The sequence below is a fragment of the Heterodontus francisci genome, chromosome 4 (assembly GCF_036365525.1).
Source record: "Heterodontus francisci isolate sHetFra1 chromosome 4, sHetFra1.hap1, whole genome shotgun sequence".
Taxonomy (NCBI): domain Eukaryota; kingdom Metazoa; phylum Chordata; class Chondrichthyes; order Heterodontiformes; family Heterodontidae; genus Heterodontus; species Heterodontus francisci.
In genome coordinates, this window is record NC_090374.1 from 58,636,613 (window position 1) to 58,655,655 (window position 19,043).

General features: G+C 42.1%; 1 protein-coding gene across 9 annotated transcripts in view; it reads right to left on the minus strand.

Annotated features, from left to right (window-relative positions):
• Positions 1-19,043, minus strand: part of atg10 (ATG10 autophagy related 10 homolog (S. cerevisiae)) — a 406,513-nt gene that overhangs the window by 142,097 nt on the left and 245,373 nt on the right. For 8 of the 9 annotated variants that reach the window (XM_068029621.1, XM_068029620.1, XM_068029616.1 and 5 more), the window contains exon 6: positions 3,599-3,696. In XM_068029621.1, the coding sequence (XP_067885722.1) occupies positions 3,599-3,696 (98 nt within the window). Of the gene's footprint in view, positions 1-399; positions 573-3,598; positions 3,697-19,043 lie in introns of those variants that run through there. The other variant, XM_068029622.1, reaches the window with a different exon arrangement.

The following is a 19,043-nucleotide window of genomic DNA, read 5'->3' on the forward strand; positions in this document are numbered from 1 at the left end:
CTGGCATATTTAAATATTGAAAGATAGATTTAATAACATTAAAAAAACATTTCTTTTGCCCCTCTCCCATCCCCCCAGTAACAATTAAATTAATTATATGCCCTTCCCACCCCCCAGAAAACACGTACCTTTACCATCTGATCTTCCCCCGCCCCCACAAACTTTAAACCACAACCCCTCCCACCATCCCCTACACCCATGATGTTAATTTGACACCGTCCCCACCCTCCACACTGATAAACTTATCCCCCACCAGTGTTGCACCTCATTTCCCCAGACAGGAATCCGAAGGTGCGGGAGTGCCGGCCACTGGGCCGAAGATCGCAGCGGGACATCAGGAGGCGACGTAAGTTTATTTAAATTCATTATTTTAATTGATTTAAATATTCAAATTGTGGTCCCATCGCCAAGCAACAGGGAGGCTGCCACGGTGCCTCACTGCCGCTGGGAGGATCGGGCTGGGCCCTGCCGGCGTCAAAGTCCTTGGCGGGCCTCATCCAGAGCCATCTTCGGGTCCCTCACCCGCCATGGATCCTGACATCGAGGACTCCTTAAAATCCAGCCCATCCTTTCTGAAACAGAAACCCCAAAGAGGCTTACTGGAATTAGTGGAAAAGCTGAAATCTGAAAGTATGTGAAGGAGACTGAAACTGAAATTGGGTAGCAATGATAGACTTTGGCCTCAGCTGCAGCTTAGGAAAAGTTGTGTCAATTCAGTCAAACCAACCAGGCCAGATCCACAGTGCTTGCCATTAAAAAGTACTTCCATGATAAACACAATTGATGCCAGTGAAGGTGGTCATGTTGTTGGCATAAGCTTCCTAATCAGAGGACATCACAGAGTTAATTCTAGCTTTGGTACAGGCTGATCATTCAACCAGCAATTCCCTAGAGATGCAGAAGTTGCTGACCAATAATCAATGGACTTTCTTGGAACCATAAGGGCTAGTCAGGGCAATCACAAGTTCTAGGTCAGAGAATCTGTGACAATAATGTCCTTGGGTGAAAACTGGAGAAAGACTGCCAAGTTACATCCAGTTTTCTCCCAACACCCACACAAAATAGATCCCAACTCATTTGTGATCTTATAAAAGATAAAGAACCTCCAATTATAAAGCACCTTTTTATGTTCTTAGAATGTACCAAAGTGCTTTACAGCCAATGGGTAACTTCTGAAGTGCAGTTATTGTTATATCAGCCAATTTTTCCTACTAATGACTATTTTGTTCTCCGTTGTTAGACAAATATTTATCTGAGATAAAAGGTTTCATCTTCTTTCTCGCTTTAGAAACACAGAAAATAGGAGCAGGAGTAGGCCATTTGGCCCTAGAGCCTGCTCTGCCATTCATTATGATCATGGCTGATCATCCAACTCGGTAACCTGTTCCCGCTTTCCCCCCATATCCTTTGATCCTTTTCGTCCCAAGAGCTATATCTAACTCCTTCTTGAAAACATTCAATGTTTTGGCCTCAACTGCATTCGGTGGTAGTGAATTCTACAGGTTCACCACTCTCTGGGTGAAGAAATTTCTCCTCATCTCAGTCCTGAAAGGTTTACCCCATATCCTTAGACTATGATCCCTAGTTCTGGACTCCCCCACCATCGGGAACATCCTTCCTGCATCTACCCTGTCAAGTCCTGTTAGACTTCTTTAGGTTTCTATGAGATCCCCCCTCACTCTTCTGAACTCCAGCGAATATAATCCTAACCGACTCAATCTCGCCTCAGACGTCAGTCCTGCCATCCCAGGAATCAGTCTGGTAAACCTTCACTGCACTCCCTCTATAGCAAGAACATCCTTCCTCAGATAAGGAGACCAAAACTGCACACAATATTCCAGGTATGGCCTCACCAAGGCCCTGTATAATTGCAGCAAGACATCCCTGCTCCTGTACTCAAATCCTCTCGCTATGTAGGCCAACATACCATTTGCCCTTTTTACCGCCTGTTGCACCTGCATGCTTACCTTCAGCGTCTAGTTTACGAGAAAACCCAGGTCTTGCTGCACTTCCCCTCTCTTAGTTTATAGCCGTTCAGATGATAATCTGCCTTCCTGTTTTTGCTATAACCTCACATGTATCCACATTATACTGCATCTGCCATGCATTTGCCCACTCACTCAACTTGTCCAAATCACCCTGAAGCCTCTCTGCATCCTCCTCACAACTCAACTTCCCACCCAGTTTTGTGTCATCTGCAAATTTGGAGAGCTTACATTTAGTTCCCTCATCTAAATCATTAATATATATTGTGAATATAGACTGAATTGTGAATTTAGACTGCAGGCTAACAGCCAAAGGTCATATTTCAGTGACTGGAGGTGAGAATGAATAAAATCATCTGCAAAAAGCAGCAAGCTTTATATTTTCTGAAGTCGTGTTTCAGTTGAAAGTAACAATGACGATATTTAGTTTCTGGAATGACCCCACAGCAGGACGAGTAAATTTTAAAGTAAGCATGTACTGGAAGACCTAATTTGTGAACTGTGGAACTATTTTAAGAATAAAAAGATAATAGCATTGTGGTGAAACATATAATGATGCAAAAAATGTTGCCAAAGTTGAAGGCCTTTACTGAAACTCCAAATTAGTATAGAGTGATCCAATCTAAGCACAAGGAAGTGTAAATTACTCGGAATCCCTGACTTTGCTTTTCAGTCTGCTGCTGTCCCTATTATACAGCATGAGACAGGAAATATTGTACATCTCTTCCAAGACTACAGAAGATTAAAACTTGAAACAGCCACCACTCCCGTGATTTTACTATTGGATGATGGATGTATCAAACTTCTGAGAAGAACAAACGAGTAAATCTAGTTACTTTGCAGACATTAGTCATCACATCTAATAGTTGTGGAATTTTAGTGCATCCTCTCTTGTTCTATGCCTTGAGGTTTCTTTTAAATACACCAAAGACTCTCCATAAGACCAAAGTTTCCCTTGCCTTGTGCTGCTGAACCATAATTACTTCAGGATGTTTTAGCCCGCTGCTTTGTTAAAGCTGATGAAGGTCAAAGATAGTTGTACTGAAAGAATCATGCTTTAACATTGAAAGCAAGGAAAACTTAAAACATAATGCAGTTTTACAAAGGTTTTAAAAAATTTTGAGATACAGAACACAAGACCAACTGTAAAACTTTACTATACACCTATGGAGAGATGAATCATCTTTAATCAATCATTATTTAACCCTTTATGTATAATGTTCTTGAAATAATCTAAAAATCTTTCATTAAAACATAAATTTTAAGAAATACTCTTTGTGTTGTGGTATTTATAATGAACACACAATCATTTATTTTCCAATCCCTATCTGTGGATGTCAGGTAATGAAAAATAGGTTCAGATTCCAAAAAGTGACAAAAATGTACTCAACAGTTAACTACCCTCTTTTATCCTCCACACTTTACTCTTTTTTTAAATCAAGTCAGAAGAGCCAGAAATCCATTTGTTCTTATCTAAACTATAGATCTAATTGCTTAAAAAAGCTAACATCTATTTCCATTTTCCTAATAGTAATTCAATGCATTTTAATTCACCTGTGTTCAATTGTTACCAATGTTAACAGCTCAAAAGACTCCTTGTTAAAATACTTCACCTCTTCTCCTGTGTGGCACCATCCATTATTGGAGTCATTAATTCAGATGTTCGACAAGGATGGAGAACAAAAAATGGTTGGCCAAGTAAATGGTGCTCCTAGATAAATAAATACAAAAAGATGTTTAAGAAACAGATTATTGTTTCATAGAAGTTTTACCACAGGAAGTCACCATTCAACACATTATACCTGTGCTAGCTCCACATTGAGGCTACCTGCTGGAATCCCTGTTGTTTCCCTGTATCCTTTATGCACATTCCAAGATTTTTCAAAAATAAAAACAAAATTTCAGCATTGGTCACACTCAGTAATAAAAACAGAAAATGCTGGTAATACTCAGCAGGTCTGCGAGCATCTGTGGAGAGAGAAGCAGAGTTAACATTTCATGTCTGTGACCTTTCATCAATGCTCCTGCTGAGCATTTCCAGCACTTTCTGTTTTTATTTCAGATTTCCAACATCTGCAGTATTTTGCTTTTATCCCAGATTTTTCAAGTTTTCTTTGTGTCCTTACAGGTAAAATGAGCATGTTTAATTTACTTAACTCTTTCAGAACTAAAAATAGTTTAAATTTGCAAAGCAGGGGAAAGGCAAATGTTAGAATATATGCAGTTGGAATTTTAAAAAAAGATGTGTCAAAGCAGTCTAAAATAGTACACTTAAGGAGGTTATAAAGAGATGTACCTTATGTCAAATAGAGGAGAGATTAAGAAGAATAGGAAATAATAACAATGAAACAAACAGAAGAGAAAGCATAATTAGGAGTATGAAAGGGTCAGAGTTCCAGTGCTTTATGCAAATGCACAAAACGTTAGAAAGACTCAGAGAACTACATACACTAATCAGAATGGTGGGACTTGATTCTGTAGCTTTCACATAATTTGGGGTTTGAATTTTGAAGGAGGAAGTCTCCTGATTGCTGTAATTTAGGTAGAAGCATAGCGGAAATTCTGGAGAAATATAAATGCTAATCTTTCGATAAAGTTACAGCAGTTAATCACAATTAGAACACTGTATGCAGTTCCAGGCATTCCATTATAGGAAGAATATTTTTAAAAATGGAAAGCATAGAGTGAAGATTCACTAGAATTATACCAAGAATGAAAAATGAAGAAAAGTGTGAAAAATTAGGGCTTTGTCATTGGAAGACAGAAGGTTGTAGAGGCGGGGGAATCTAATAGAGGTTTTCAAAATTATGAAAGGGTTTGAAAGTGCAAATACTAAAGGATAGTTTCTACTGATTGTGCCCCTTGTTACCAATTCACCAAACTCAGGATTATCACTAGAAGAATGGTAAATTAGAATTTTTTTTTCACATATAGTGTTATTAAACTATGGAGTCCCTGAAAAGCTGCAGCTGTTCCATAAATTAAGCAGGAGTCCCCTAGAATGACATAGGCTTCGCTGGGACCTGAATAAGCCCTGGGACTTGTACTTGTGGTGAATTTTATACCACGTCCTGTTGGATGTAGACACAGTAGAGCCTCTGACCACCTCAAATGTGGCAACACTAATTCCCATGAATTAGTGGGAACTGGAGCAACACTGGCAACAGCTGAAAGTGGAGTTCAGGCCAGGATCATCGCCTAAGCCCTGAAGCTGTAAGTGCTAATATACTTTCTTAAAAGGGTGGTGGGGGGGTACACAGAAGCAACAAGTAAATCTAAGAGGGAGAAATCCAGAATTGCCCCTCCCAAATCAGGCACTCAAGCTGAATTTTCTGGCCTTCCTAGTATAGTGGGCACCCTTGATGCATAACTAGTGATGCAGATGCCAATCATTAGCAGTAAACTCACAGAACCTTCCCCAGACACTAGCGATTTCACCAGGATGAGCAACAGAGATTCCCCTTGGGCCCAACTCCGCAGCTACTCTGAGATGCGTCCCTCACAGATTTTGGTGCTGGAAAATTTTACCAGATGTGGCTGTTGAGGTAGACTACATCCTTTGAAAGAGAATCAGTAGGTATTTGAAAAAGACTATAAATAAATGTTGGATAGGGCAGGGAAATGGGATTACAATAAATAGTTCCAGTTAAAGAGCTGGCACTGGGACAGGCATACTGGGCTGATTGGCACCCTTCTGTGCTCTAATTTCTAGATTCAATGCCATTTTCATCAGTTTTATTGTATCAACATTGAAAACAATTTACAGTACAACAAGAAAGACTTTACAATCTATGCTGGCAGTAAAATAATTTTGAAACAACATGAAAGGTAAAAATATCATGTATTGCAATATTATGTATCTAGGGTGTAGAATTTTGGCACTCTGTTCTGCAAACAGCAGCTGAAGCTCAGCTAATTGTTAATTTTAAATCTGAGGTTGATAGATTTTTGTTAACCAAAGCTATTAAGGGATACGGGGAAAAGGTATGGAGTTAGATCACAGATCAGCCATGATCTCATTGAATAATGGATCTGGCTTGAGTGGCTGAATGGCCTATTCCTGATCCTATGTAGAAACCAAGAAGTAAAATAACAAAAATTAGCAGAACCGAACACTAAGGACTTGCACACTGACACAACCAATTTGTATCACACAGCCTATCAACTGCAGGAAGCTGATACTGCATTTTGACTGGACAGAGTTAGTTGAAAATAAAATCCAGAGTGCCAATTGCCTTGTATTAAATTGTTAAATCAATATTTTATACTATACGAAACTTGCAAACCTCCAATTTCTTCATTAAGATGTACACTGCAAATGTATAATGTACACCACACAATCAATCATGTAATGTGACACATCAAAAATAAGCATTAGCATCAACAACCTTTGTGCAAATCTACAAACCTTAGTATAATGTACCAACAAAATACCTGGAGTGAGTTGAAGACTAATTGGACTGCAGACACCAGGGAAAAGAAGGTCTACATAACATTTCCAGACTGTTTAAAAGAACTTATGTTACTGCTTATAATTGTACCAAAAAAGAGGACTCTTAAAATAGTTCTTAAAATATTGTAATAAACTACACTTTAATCAAAAAGAACATAACAAATGGGTACCCACTTATTTCAAAAACCTATCAAAACCAGATGTAACATATTAGCAAGAGAATACTCCAAAAAAGAAGTTCCCCAGAATGGACATTTTAACAACTCATTCAGGTAATTTTATTGCTTTTTAAGTCAAATGTTGCAGAATTAAATAAATTGGATTTATATATTAAATATATCACCTTATCACATCCTCAAAAAAAAATCTCAAAGTGATTCAAATCCAAAGATTTACTTTTCAAAGTAGTCACTTGTTTTGTAGGCAAACACAGAAGCCAATTGAGCACAGCAAATTCCCATAATGGCAAGTTTTTTTGCAAGTGTTGACAAGGACATATTCTTGTTTTTATTTATATTTGTTCAGCAATTTTCTTCAAGTCTGCACATCTAGCTACCAGTCTCCACTGTGATCATCCTCAGCCAGTAGAAACACATCAACTGGTAAAGGCAGAAAGACTAGTGCGCTGTTAATGTCAGCAGCAATTACAACTGTACTGGTCTGTGCCAAAAACATCTGCAAATTCAGATGGGTTGTAAAGTCGTAGGTTTGTTAATATTGCGTTTTAACAGTGAGAACAAACAAAGATTTCAAAATGATTCTGGTCCCAGAAAGCTTTTTAAGTCATTGGTCTCTAGCTTCTTTCCTAGACGTTATACCCAACCTACATCTACTATTCTAAAGTAATGATTAAACTTAGGAATATAGGAAGGAACATAGGAAGAGTAGGCCTTTCGGTCCTTTGAGCCTGCTCCGCCATTCGATAAGATCATGGCTGATTCCTGACTGCCCCCATAACCCTTGACTCACTGGTCTATCAAAAATCTAATTCAGCCTTGAATAAATTTAATGACCCAGCCTCCACTGTTTTCTGGGGAAGAGAATTCCACAGACTAATGACCCTCAGAGAAAAAAATTCTCCTCTTCTCTGTCTTACAAGGGAGACATCTTATTTTTAAACTGTGTCCCCTAGTTCTAGTCTCCCCCACAGGAGGTCACTTCTCCTTTGTGATATGTTGACTTCTCCTTTGTGATATGTTGACATCCTGGGTTCATCCCCACAAAGTATTAGCACAATCCAATTCTACTTCAGCATCTATCTTTCAATATAGTCATTCACTACTTCAATCACTCTTTCAGGAAACTCCCTCAGAGTAGGTAGACCTTAAAATAGTGATACATTGGCAAACACTGACGATCGTGGTCATGGCCATGAAGACTTTGACAAGGCCAGCAAAAATGTAAAATTCCTCAGGGAGACTTAAGTTAAATGGCTTTAAAATTTGGCCAGTGAGATGTTTTGACCAAAAACTTCAATCACTGTAAAACAAGGCCAGCACTTTTTCCAAGAAGTTTCAATAAAACAAAGAAAACACAGATGCAATGCTGTTCACTAAAGCTTGGCAGAAGTCCAAAACTTTTGAAAACGATGGAAGAAAAATAACTGAGGGAATAGCCCAAGGCCAGGATTACCAAATGATTCAGAAAGCAATAGTCATATGATAGACGTCACAACATAAAAATATCTTAAAAGGGATACAGACCCTATGAATTCCTTCCACTGAATGAACAGCAAACAAAGGAAGTGAATTTCCTTGACATTTTCAACACATTGGAATGGCGCAGTATCATTTTAATTTAAGCAAGATAATTCGGGTGGAAGTTGTTTCCCTCATTTGTCCACCTTTAAAAGAAGTCAAGTTTCCTTGGAGAACTTTTTGAGCCTCCCAGTGATGCCCCATGTCCCTGGCTGACTTTATTTTCTTGCTGCTACCAGTCAGGGCTGTAGACATAGGTTTCTTGGTCTGACCCTGCAATAGCACTTGGGATAAGTTAGATTAATATGGAAAAGGTGCAGCAGCTGCATACATCAACTGATTAAAGTTGAAGTGAGGAGGTTTGTCAGCATTCAAGAGTAGAAGATTTAGTTAGTGATTTCTGCAGTTTGAACATACTTTTTCAACCGTTTTTTGAAAATTTGTTACCACCTAGACCTGTATTTGATTTCAAACATGCCATGTGCTTCTGTTATATTTAATGCACAAACCAAGAATTTGAATGTATATTTGGACATTTTCAGCACTTCTAGGCGGTGGTGCAGTGGTAATGTCACTGGACTAGTAATTCAGAGGCCCAGGCCTCTGGGGACATGGGTTTGAATCCCACCACAGCAGATGGTGAAATCTGAATTCAATTAATAAATCTGGACTTAAAAGAGAGCCAAATGGTGACCATGAAACCACTGTCAATTATTGTAAAACAAATCTGGTTCACTAATGTCCTTTAGGGAACAAAATCTGCCGTCCTTACCTGGGCTGGGCTCCATGTAACTCCAGACCCACAGCAATGTGGTTGACTCTTAAATACTTTCTGAAATGGCCTGGCACACCACTCAGTTGCATCAAAATGTTACGAAATCTACAAAAAGGAATGAAACCAGACGGACCACCTGGCATCGACCTAGGCATTGGAAACGACAATGGCAAACCCAACCCTGCAAGGTCCTCCTTACTAACATTTGGGGGTTTGTGCCAAAATTGGGAAAGCTGTCCCACAGACAACAGCCTGACATAGTCATCCTCATGGAATCGTACCTTACAATGTCCCAGACACCACTGCAGGACAGACTCACCAGAGGTGATGGAACAGTGGTATAGAGTCAGGAGGGAGTTGCCTCTGGGAGTCTTCAACATTGACTCTGAACCCCATGAAGTCTCATGGCATCAGGTCAAAGATGGGTAAGGAAACCTCCTGCTGATAACCACCTACCGCCCCCCCCATCCTCCTCCTCGGCTGATGAATCAGTGCTTCTCCATGTTGAATACCAACTGGAAGAAGCACTGAGGGTAGCAAGGGCACAGAATGTACTCTGGGTGGGGGACTTCAATGTCCCTCACCAAGAGTGGCTCGGTAGCACCACTACTGACCAAGCTGGCCGAGTCCTAAAAGACATAGCTGCTAGACTGAGTCTGTGACAGGTGGTGAGGGAAGCAACAAGAGGGAAAAACCTATTTGACCTCGTCCTCACCAATCTACCTGTTGCAGATGCATCTGTCCATGACAGTATTGTCTGACACTATTGAAAGGCATTTTTCCTGGGGTCCAAGTAAATATTCCGAGCTCAACCAATAACAGCTTAACTTATCAATCATCTCACTGCTGTTTGTGGACCTTGTTATGTGCAGAATGGTCATCACATTTGTCTACATAATAACTGACTACACTTCAAAGTAAACTGAAGTGCATTCAGACCTTTCTGAGACATGCAATAAGATACTACATGAATGTTGTTTTTCTCAATGCATACCACTGCTGGAAGCCATTTCCTTATTAGGCAAAATGACCTCTTTGTGCACAGAATTCTGGACTTTTCTCTGAAACCTTCCTTAATTGTTATGTTCAAGTTGGCCATGACAAGAGGAAACCAACTTTTGCTACTTCTTGAATCGTAGAAACGGGAACAAGCAAGAGAGATGTTTGACCCATATTTATGGTCTATGAGATTTTAATTACATTTGCCACTGCTCTGGTTTCCTGTTCTATAATAAAGTGCAGTACACACTTCCTTTCATTGCAGGGACTCAGGTATGGAGTCAAGTACCTGCTCCATACATTTCATGCATTATAACAGGAAGCAGGTGCAGTAAGTCAATTCTTCCTAGGCAGCCCGTATAGAAAACATTCCTTGATGATGTGTTGGCCTAATAGTATGCAGCTCCTCTGCTACAGATTCATCATCTGTGGACTGTGCTCTCCTCTTCCAGGTGTTAGTCATAGCTGAGTTAGAAGGTTGTGGGTTCCAATGCCACTCCCGGGACTTCAGCACAATATCTAGGCTGACATTCCAGTGCATTACTGAGGGAGGGCTGCACTGTCAGAAGTGCTGTCTTTTAGATGGGACATTAAACTAAGGCCCTATCTGCGTTCTCAGGTGGGCTAGATCCTAGACTACAATTTCGAAGAACAGCTGTTGAACTATTCCCGGTGTCTTGGCCACTATTTATCCCTCAGCCAATATGATTGAATAAAAACCCAGATTATCTAGAAATTATCATATTGCTGTTTGTGGGAATTTGCTGAGCTCAAATTGGTCGTCCCGTTTCTTATAATACAACATTACTTCAAAAAGTGCTTAATTGACTGTAAAGTGCTTTGGGATGTCCTGAGTTCATGACAAGTGGTATACAAATGAAGATTTAAAAAAATAAATTTGGTTGCTTTTTTCTCAACAGGTGGCCTATGAAAGATATGCTCAATGGGTGTGCAGAAAGGAATTAACATAATATGTGAAGCTAAGTAGAATTTTTTTTTGACATGGTACATACAACAGGGTCTCTGTTAGGACATCCAACTTCTGTGTCAATACATTGTACTAACTGCCTTTCATGAGCCATTAACACTTTCTCCTGGTAGGTTCCACCATCTGTTGCTTTACTGACCCCTTCGTTCCATTTTAGTTTGGCCAATGGGCAAAATAATAAAAGGAAATTTAACAGCTATTTATACATATGGTATGATCTTCAGTCATTAGTATGTGTGCTTATGAATCTTTTACATGGCAAAAATATTTTGTACACCATATTAAGTTTTATTTTTCTTTCTTTCCAGAGACACTTTATTCATCTGCACACTAATATTTCAGATTTATTCAAGTTTATTCATAAATTATGCAAAACCTAGATAAGGACCTTTTTCCTCTATTGGAAGAGACAATTTGATCCACAGTATGTTGAAGTTTTCTATAAAGACAGTAGTTCATTCATAAACTCCACTCAATCACAATCGTAAATTCCTTGCAAATAATGTCCCACATCTTCGATTAGTTACAGTCATTTTTATTTCAGCTGTCTTTTTTAAAAATCGTAGAACTCTTTATGGCCTTCCTTCCAGGTCCAGATGGTGGTGGACCCAGAGTTCATTCTCTTCACAATGAACCTGCCAAGCTCCTTACAGCCTTAGCTGATTTGTTGCGGGGCCTCTTCACCATAAAAATGTCAGCTAACAGTTCATTTAAGTCCTTTATCAGGGCACTGAGCTCCCAGCGTGTGCAGGGCACTTTGGAACCTCGGCACTATTGCTCGGTCATGACTCCAAGGTTTTCCTCCCAGCAAAGGTGGATTTAAGGCGGCAATTTAGCAGATTGTAAAGGGTGAGAAATTCATTATGGAAGGCAAACCAGGACTGATCAGGTCAGGTTCACAAACAGTAGCAATTTCAAAATCAACATATTGCTAACAAGCAAAATGAAAAGGTGACATTTCAAATTCAATCAGGTAAAATCTGTAAAACAAGGGATTATTAGCTGAAGCCACAAAATGATGAAACTGCACACAGTGATCCACAGTATGAAATGTAAACAAGAACCTCATTCACGTTATAAAGAGGTGATAGGGCTGCACCTAAAGGGTAATGTTGAATTTAGCAATTTATGCTACATTGGCAGTGGCTTCGAAATGACGGGATCGGAGATAATCATCTGTAAAGAAAAAAGCAAATTTAAACTCTCATGCTCTTGAGGTCATACTGCAAGACTCGAGGTTTAACAGTTTTCATTCAATTTTAAAACTGCTGCTTTCAGTGTGAGCAGATTTTGCCAGGTGCGGTAAATTGGTGTCATTATGAGCCACCAGGAAATGCCCACAGAGATTTCTAGCAACATCTCAGAAGTTTCATTAAACAGCTGTGTATTGTAATTGATTTACAGTATTTAAAACAAAAGCAGTTAAGACAAGTTACTGAATGTTGGTGCACATAAAATGGATGAATGACGACTCAAGGGAGATTCCCACTGAGACGAAAGCCAACAGCAAGAATATCAGTTGGTCCATTAAGAATGTGTGTGGAGTAAGTGCCATTAATTTCCTCACTTGGTTTGTTAATAATGTAATTGCCATGCTGGAAAATATACTTAAAAAGAAAAACATGCTGCTTGACTTTTATAAAGCAGATCTTACAATTAAGCTTTGAAAAGTTATAATTTAATTTCATAATGTATGATAATTTATATCTGATTGCATACTCAGAAAATACAGGTAAAATCAAGTATGGTTTATTTGTAAGCATCCGAATTATTGAGATAAAATAAACACCTTCCTTTCAGTTATTTTCAGATAATTGTAAAGCATCAATCATTTCCACACACTGCACACATTTCCCTGGCCGTGGGAGCACAATATAAATAAAACTTTAACTTTCAAGATTGCGCATATTTTATTTGAGAGTTGTGAGGAAAAAACCAAGAGCAAGGAAGTCACTCACATTCATCCCAGAAATTACATTATATGAACATATTGTGGGCAATTTTCATGCGTGTGGAATTAACAAGTGTGTAATAGGTGTGTGGTACATCGCAGACAGGGCGTGTGTAGTGGACAGTAGTACGTGATGAACAGTGGACAGGCCGTATGCTGTGGGTACATGGGGACGGTGGGTAGATGGCAGGACATGCCCAGAAACCAACTGGAGGAGTCAGAGTGGGAGCTGATTGGTTTTCATGGTCAGTCCTCATTATAATATGGTCAGCAAGCTCCCAACACGTAACATGCTCCTTAAAGGCTCACTGATCTGGAGCTGGAAATCAGGTGGTGCAGCTGCTTGTCGAGGGTGTATTTAGCATCAGGAACAGAAAGAAGCAACATTGTGGAGCAGCAGACAATGCATCAGCAGAAAATGCATAAGGCCAAGAGTTTCTGTTTTGGGTGCAATCAACGATCAGGACAGAAATTGTGCTTATGGTTGCACTAGTTTTAAGAAGCGTTTTCTTTGCTCAAGTTTCTGCTCAAACTCATATGCATAATACCTAAAGTAAACTCTGCATTGAACCAGTGCAATTGGGCAGAGTTTTGAATGTAATTTTCTTTAAAAAAAATATAACTTTGCATGAAAAAATATTCCTTGATATAGGTAAGAATGGTAACCTGGTGCAATTTGATTGGTAGAGCTGAAAATAGATTTATCACAAAAAATAAGCATTTTAATCAAAGACTGGGAGTGGGAACCGACGCCCAGAACATTTTCAGGTCCTGACCTCACGCCACATTAGCATCTAAGACACAACATGATCTTCAAATAGAAATCACTCGCCCAGGGGCAAGTCCAGCACCCTCAGCATCCTGGATTTGAGAACAGGTCACTGAGGGCGATTTAAAAAGGCAAGTGACAGCCATGACCAGGTTTGCCGTTGTCTTCATGATGCAGCACCAGGGAGATTGGAGGGTCTGTGTGGGCATGGGCATGTGTTCTTGGGCAGCACCCCATTTCACTGATACCTCCCTGGAAACACTGATTGATGCAGTGTCACAGGGATGAAAGCTGTTCTTCCCAACTTCAGGGAGGTGAAATCTGCCCAGCAAGACCAAGAGGGCATGGATTGAGGGGACCACGGAGGTCAGCAGCCAGGGACTCATGAGAAGGACCTGGGTCCAGTGTAGAAAAAGGTTCAATGACTTCTTGTGGTCTGGTAAGGTGAGCGACCAGCGGCAGCTGGTTCATTGCTCATCAACTCTGTAAGGAACAGAATACACAAGAGCTGATCTCACAGAATGTCCGCAGTTCTCCCCCACATTGTTAGAATTAGTAAACAGTCTCGAACACTGAGATGTAGCCACCTTCACATATTGGGCTTTATTCAGATAGGGTAATTACAGAGGGAAACATCAGCTCACATGTGTGTCATGCTGGAAGAGATGAAGGGGGGCAGCCTACCCATGAATCATTCTCCCCTCATCCTGCAGAAGACAGCCCATAGTACGTGGAAGATCGCCAGAACTAGAGGTGGACTGGCCCAGCTTACTCTCTGACAGCAGTGGAGGAGGTGGTACTGGAGATCACAAGGGTGCCATCGAGGCATTCAGTGGGGACTGGTGAGATGGGAGACCATGAGCACCAGGGTCATTAGATAGTTCTTGCTTGAGGTGAAGGGCATGGAGGAGACTCCTGCCCAATGCATGCAAATCGATTTAGACTTCTGTCATCTGAGGGTATGGTTATGCTGGGACATTTGTTGCGTAGGACCAGTTCTCATTGCCATTTTCTTGTCTCTCCCACAGGGCTATTTGCAGTGCTGAATTGGCACTGCCATCCTTGGTGGGGGGGGGGGGGGGCAGTCCATGGAATCTGCACCATTACATCATACCTCAGCAACTTCCACCAGTGCAGACACACTCACCTCGGTTGGGCCACAGATGAGAGTAGAAAGGGAAGCACTGGGTGAACCTCACAGTTTGCGCGAGGAGGAGGAGGGACGTGAGGGAGAGTCATCTGTGGGCAGCACCCCACAGAGGGACAGAGAACAGAGACAATGATGTTCTGATGCAAGGCCACAGACCTGAAACATTAACTCTATTTCTCTCTCCACAGATGCTACCTGACCTGCTGAGTATTTTCAGCACTTTGTTTTTATTTCACAATGATGCTTCACTGGGTGAAGATGCTGGGCCTCGGGTGTCACAAACAAGGAGGGCCTTCCTCGAGAACCAGAGGCAGATAAATTCCTGTTTGTCAGAGCTCCCTGAGGCCTTGAGGTGCCATGGGCAGGCAATGGAGGAGTCCATGCAATGCATATGCTCTCTTTGACTCAGGGATTTGATCACATGAGCTCCTCCATTGAGATTGGGCAATCTCCTGGACAGCCATATGCAGCACCATTCTGAGTGGGTGCAGGAGCAGTGTGCTGATAGGGACAGAAGGAGTGAAACTTTCTATAGCACTGACCGCTCAGTGTTGCTTTTGGCGCAAAGGTACTCAGAGTAGATGCCAGCTGCGTCCCAGTCAGTGGCCGCATCCAGCATCCACGAGCACCAGGAAAGGACTGGGATGATGCTAGTGGCTGATGAATGGGCCACCCCTCAGGGGGCACTGGCATCATCCTTCGGCCCTTCGCCCCCTCTGACTCAGGAGCCATCCGTGTGCCAGGGCCCTGTGACAGATGCATCTCCTTCCATGTCATGACAGCCAGTGGAGGAGCCCCCACAGGTACCTCCAAGCTGAGGACAGAAGTCATGGGCATCTCAGCTGGAGGCAAAGAGAAGAGGAGTAGGGAGCAGGCTGCCTCCACCTCATCTGCCACAGGGGGAGCACCCCATAGAAGTGTAACACACCATTGAATTCATTTAATGGGTCACCAGGGTGATATTGTCTACATCTGTCTGTTTGCCTCGCAATATAACCTCTTTACTTCACTACTCTTGACCGGCATGTTGTTGATGTCTCTTCTCAAAAGGGGGACGGAGCGTTGTGGGGTGGGCGGTGGGGACGTGGGGCTTTGAGAATGTTATAAGCCCATGCCTTATCATGGTGGACAATGTTGGTTTAGGAACCTTCCATCATGGTCATGGCTGTGGCTGCCAATAGTGAAGGGTCATAATGGTGAATTAGCTCTGTATGCTGGAAGGTGAGTTCAGGGGTCTTCAGCTGCAAGGGCTCAGGGGCAATCAGATGAAGAGCTGCTGAATCAGCGTGGCCCTTGCTGCCCTGTCAGCCTGCAGTTCACCCCGAGGTCTGAGACGACGCTGACAGGCGTCCTCCGCTGCCTGGACCTCTTGAGCGATCCCTTCCTCCTCTGGGATGGAGTGGCGTTTCAGATCCTCCTCTTCACCCATCTCCAGGCTTCGTTTCAGTGTCATGTTGTGCAAGGTGCAGCAGACGACCATGATACAGGACAGTCTGACTGGCCACACTGGAGGTTACCCCCCGACTGGTCAAGGTAATGGAAGCAAATCTTCAAGAGGCCAATGGGCTATTCAATGCAGGTCCGTATTAGATGGCGGCCCTGGTTGTAGCACCTCTCTCTATTCGTCTGGGTTTTGAACGGGCATCAGGCGCCACCTCCTTAGTGGATGACCCTTATCCCCAGCAGCCACCCAAGGAGTCTGGATGTGGGCCTGAAGAGGTTTGCCACCTGGGACTCTTGCAAGGTGAAAGCATCATGACAGATGCCCAGGAACCGAATACACACCTGCAAGATTCGCTTCTTGTGCTCACAGACCAGGTGGATATTCATAGAGTGGCAGTGCTTTCTGTTGAGGAATCTGACTGGCTGGTCTTTTGGTGCCTTGATGGCTACATGGGTGCAATCGATGACCTCCTGGACTTGAGGGAATCCATTGATGGCAGCAAAGCCTAAAGCCCTCTGTGCCTGCGCTGGTCCATCTGTGTCAAAGTGGATGTAGTCGTCCCCCCTCTGGAATGTGGCATCCATGACCTGCCTGATGGCATGTTGAGCTGCCAACTGCAAGATATCACCTAGATCCACAGCTAGTCCCTGAAAGACCCAGTTGCATAGAAATTCAGGGCGATGGTGACCTTGACAGCTAAAGGCAAGGGACTGCCATGGAGGCTGCGAGGTCTCAGGTCATTGTGAATCAGAGCACAAAGGTCCAAGATCATTTGCCTGGATAGGCATAGCCTCCTACAGCACTATCACTCAATCATTTGCAGGTAGCTGACTCTTGGCCTGAAGTCTTGGGTAGTGCCTTCCTCTCCTTGTAGCCTCCCACTGTGCTCATCTGGCCTCCTGTTGTCCAAAAGATTGTATCCACTGAAGCTTACTGTGGCTGCTCTGTCCAATGTCAGAGTAGCCTATTCCCATCTGACCTCCCTTCACCAGGACTTCCCCTGCCAACCCCAGTTGCCCAATTGATGCCAGTGGGTTCACATCCCTCTCCGGATTCCTACCACTCACCACTGAGGAAATTAAGTTTTATAGCTCCAGCAATGGCTACTCTGGCACTCTTGGAGCAGGTGAGCTTTTTTGGGCCTCTGCACTGTGTAAATCAGCCCTTCCAATAGCCCTCAAGGCTCCCTGTAGTGTTCACGACTTGTACACCCTGCCGTGTTCCAGACGTGGCGTTTTCCATTTCCTTTCCTTGCTTTGAAAATTGCAAACTGCTGCTGACAAGCCTGTTAATAAGCTCCACAATTAGCTCAACAAGCATTTAATTGGGGACGTGTGTGGTCGCTGTTTCCTCCTTTTCCGTGTCCCTTTAAAAATGACTGTGTTTCGGAAGCGACCGACCTCCAAAAATGCGTTCTTCAAATCACGCTCGCATCCGTCCACAGTGGGCTTTAAAAATCCGGCCCAGAATGTCTAGTCCACCAGTCAGGAGCAACACAAGTTTAAATAACTGTAAATGACTTCAAAAAACTGGACAGAACCATTCACTAATTAGTCGCTTCTTAGTAAATTAAACAATATAAAAGCTTTTATTAGGTGCCTATTATTGCTCTTGCAAAACCTAACAAAACAACAGCATAATTTTAAGAAGCTCCTCAAAGGCCCACAAATGAGTGCAATTAGTGGAAACTCACAATGGTAATTAATTTGGTCTGGGGTTGTAACCAGCTTTGTGGGTGGGGCCAGATTCCAGTGATTGCAAAACTTGAATTGTGCTGGATGTAACTTGCACTTGAAATTGTGTGACCTTTTGCATGGTTCCAACAATTTTGAGTGAATTGTGCTAAACAAAAAGCGTTATCTAGTGGAAACTCCGATCCATTAGTTTGGAAAACCTATAAGCAATTCCCAGAAATTGCATCCATAAGTTCCTTCCAGAAAAAGCAGTGTGAATGACATGAATCCCAAATATCAATTGGGATAATGTTAGAGTAAAGGGAAAGGAGGGGGAGGAATTTCTGAAATGTGTTCAGGAGAACTTCCTTGACCAGTATGTTCTTGGTCCAACTAGAAAGGAGGCATTAAAATAAAAGCAAAATACTGCGGATGCTGGAAATCTGAAACAAAAACAAGAAATGCTGGATTCACTCAGCAGGTCTGGCAGCATCTGTGGAAAGAGAAGCAGAGTTAACGTTTCGGGTCAGTGACCCTTCTTCTTAGAAAGGAGGCATTGCTGGATCTGGTGCTGGGTTGGCCAAGTGGACAAAGTGTCTGTGGGGGAGCACTTGGTAAGAGTGAAGACTGTATCATAAGGCTTAGACTTGTAATGCAGAACAGCAAGGAACAATATTAGGTAGATTGGAAGAGGGTTCATTTCAATGTGTTGAGAAGGGATCTAGCCAGGATAAAATGGAGCCAAAGACTGAGAAAAAAACTGTAGCGGAACAATGGGCTATCTTTAAGGAAGAGATGCTTCAGGTACATTCCAATAAGGGTGAAAGGTAAGGGAACCGAAAACAGGATGATGTTGGAGATAAAGATTATGATGAAACAAAAAAAAGGGTGTATGATGCATGTGAGATGAATTTTTCAAGTGAGAACTAGGCCAAATACATTAACTTGAGAGCTGAGGTGAAGAGGAAAATAAGACTGGCAAAGAGAGAATATGAGGATAGAATGGCAGTCAACATAAAAGGGAACCAAAAATCTTCTACCGGTAGGTAAATAGTAAGCGAGTAGTAAGAAGTGGAGTGAGGCCTATTAGGGATAAAGATGGTAATATATGCTTCGAGGTACAGGGCAAGGCTAGAATACTTAACAAGAACTTTGTATT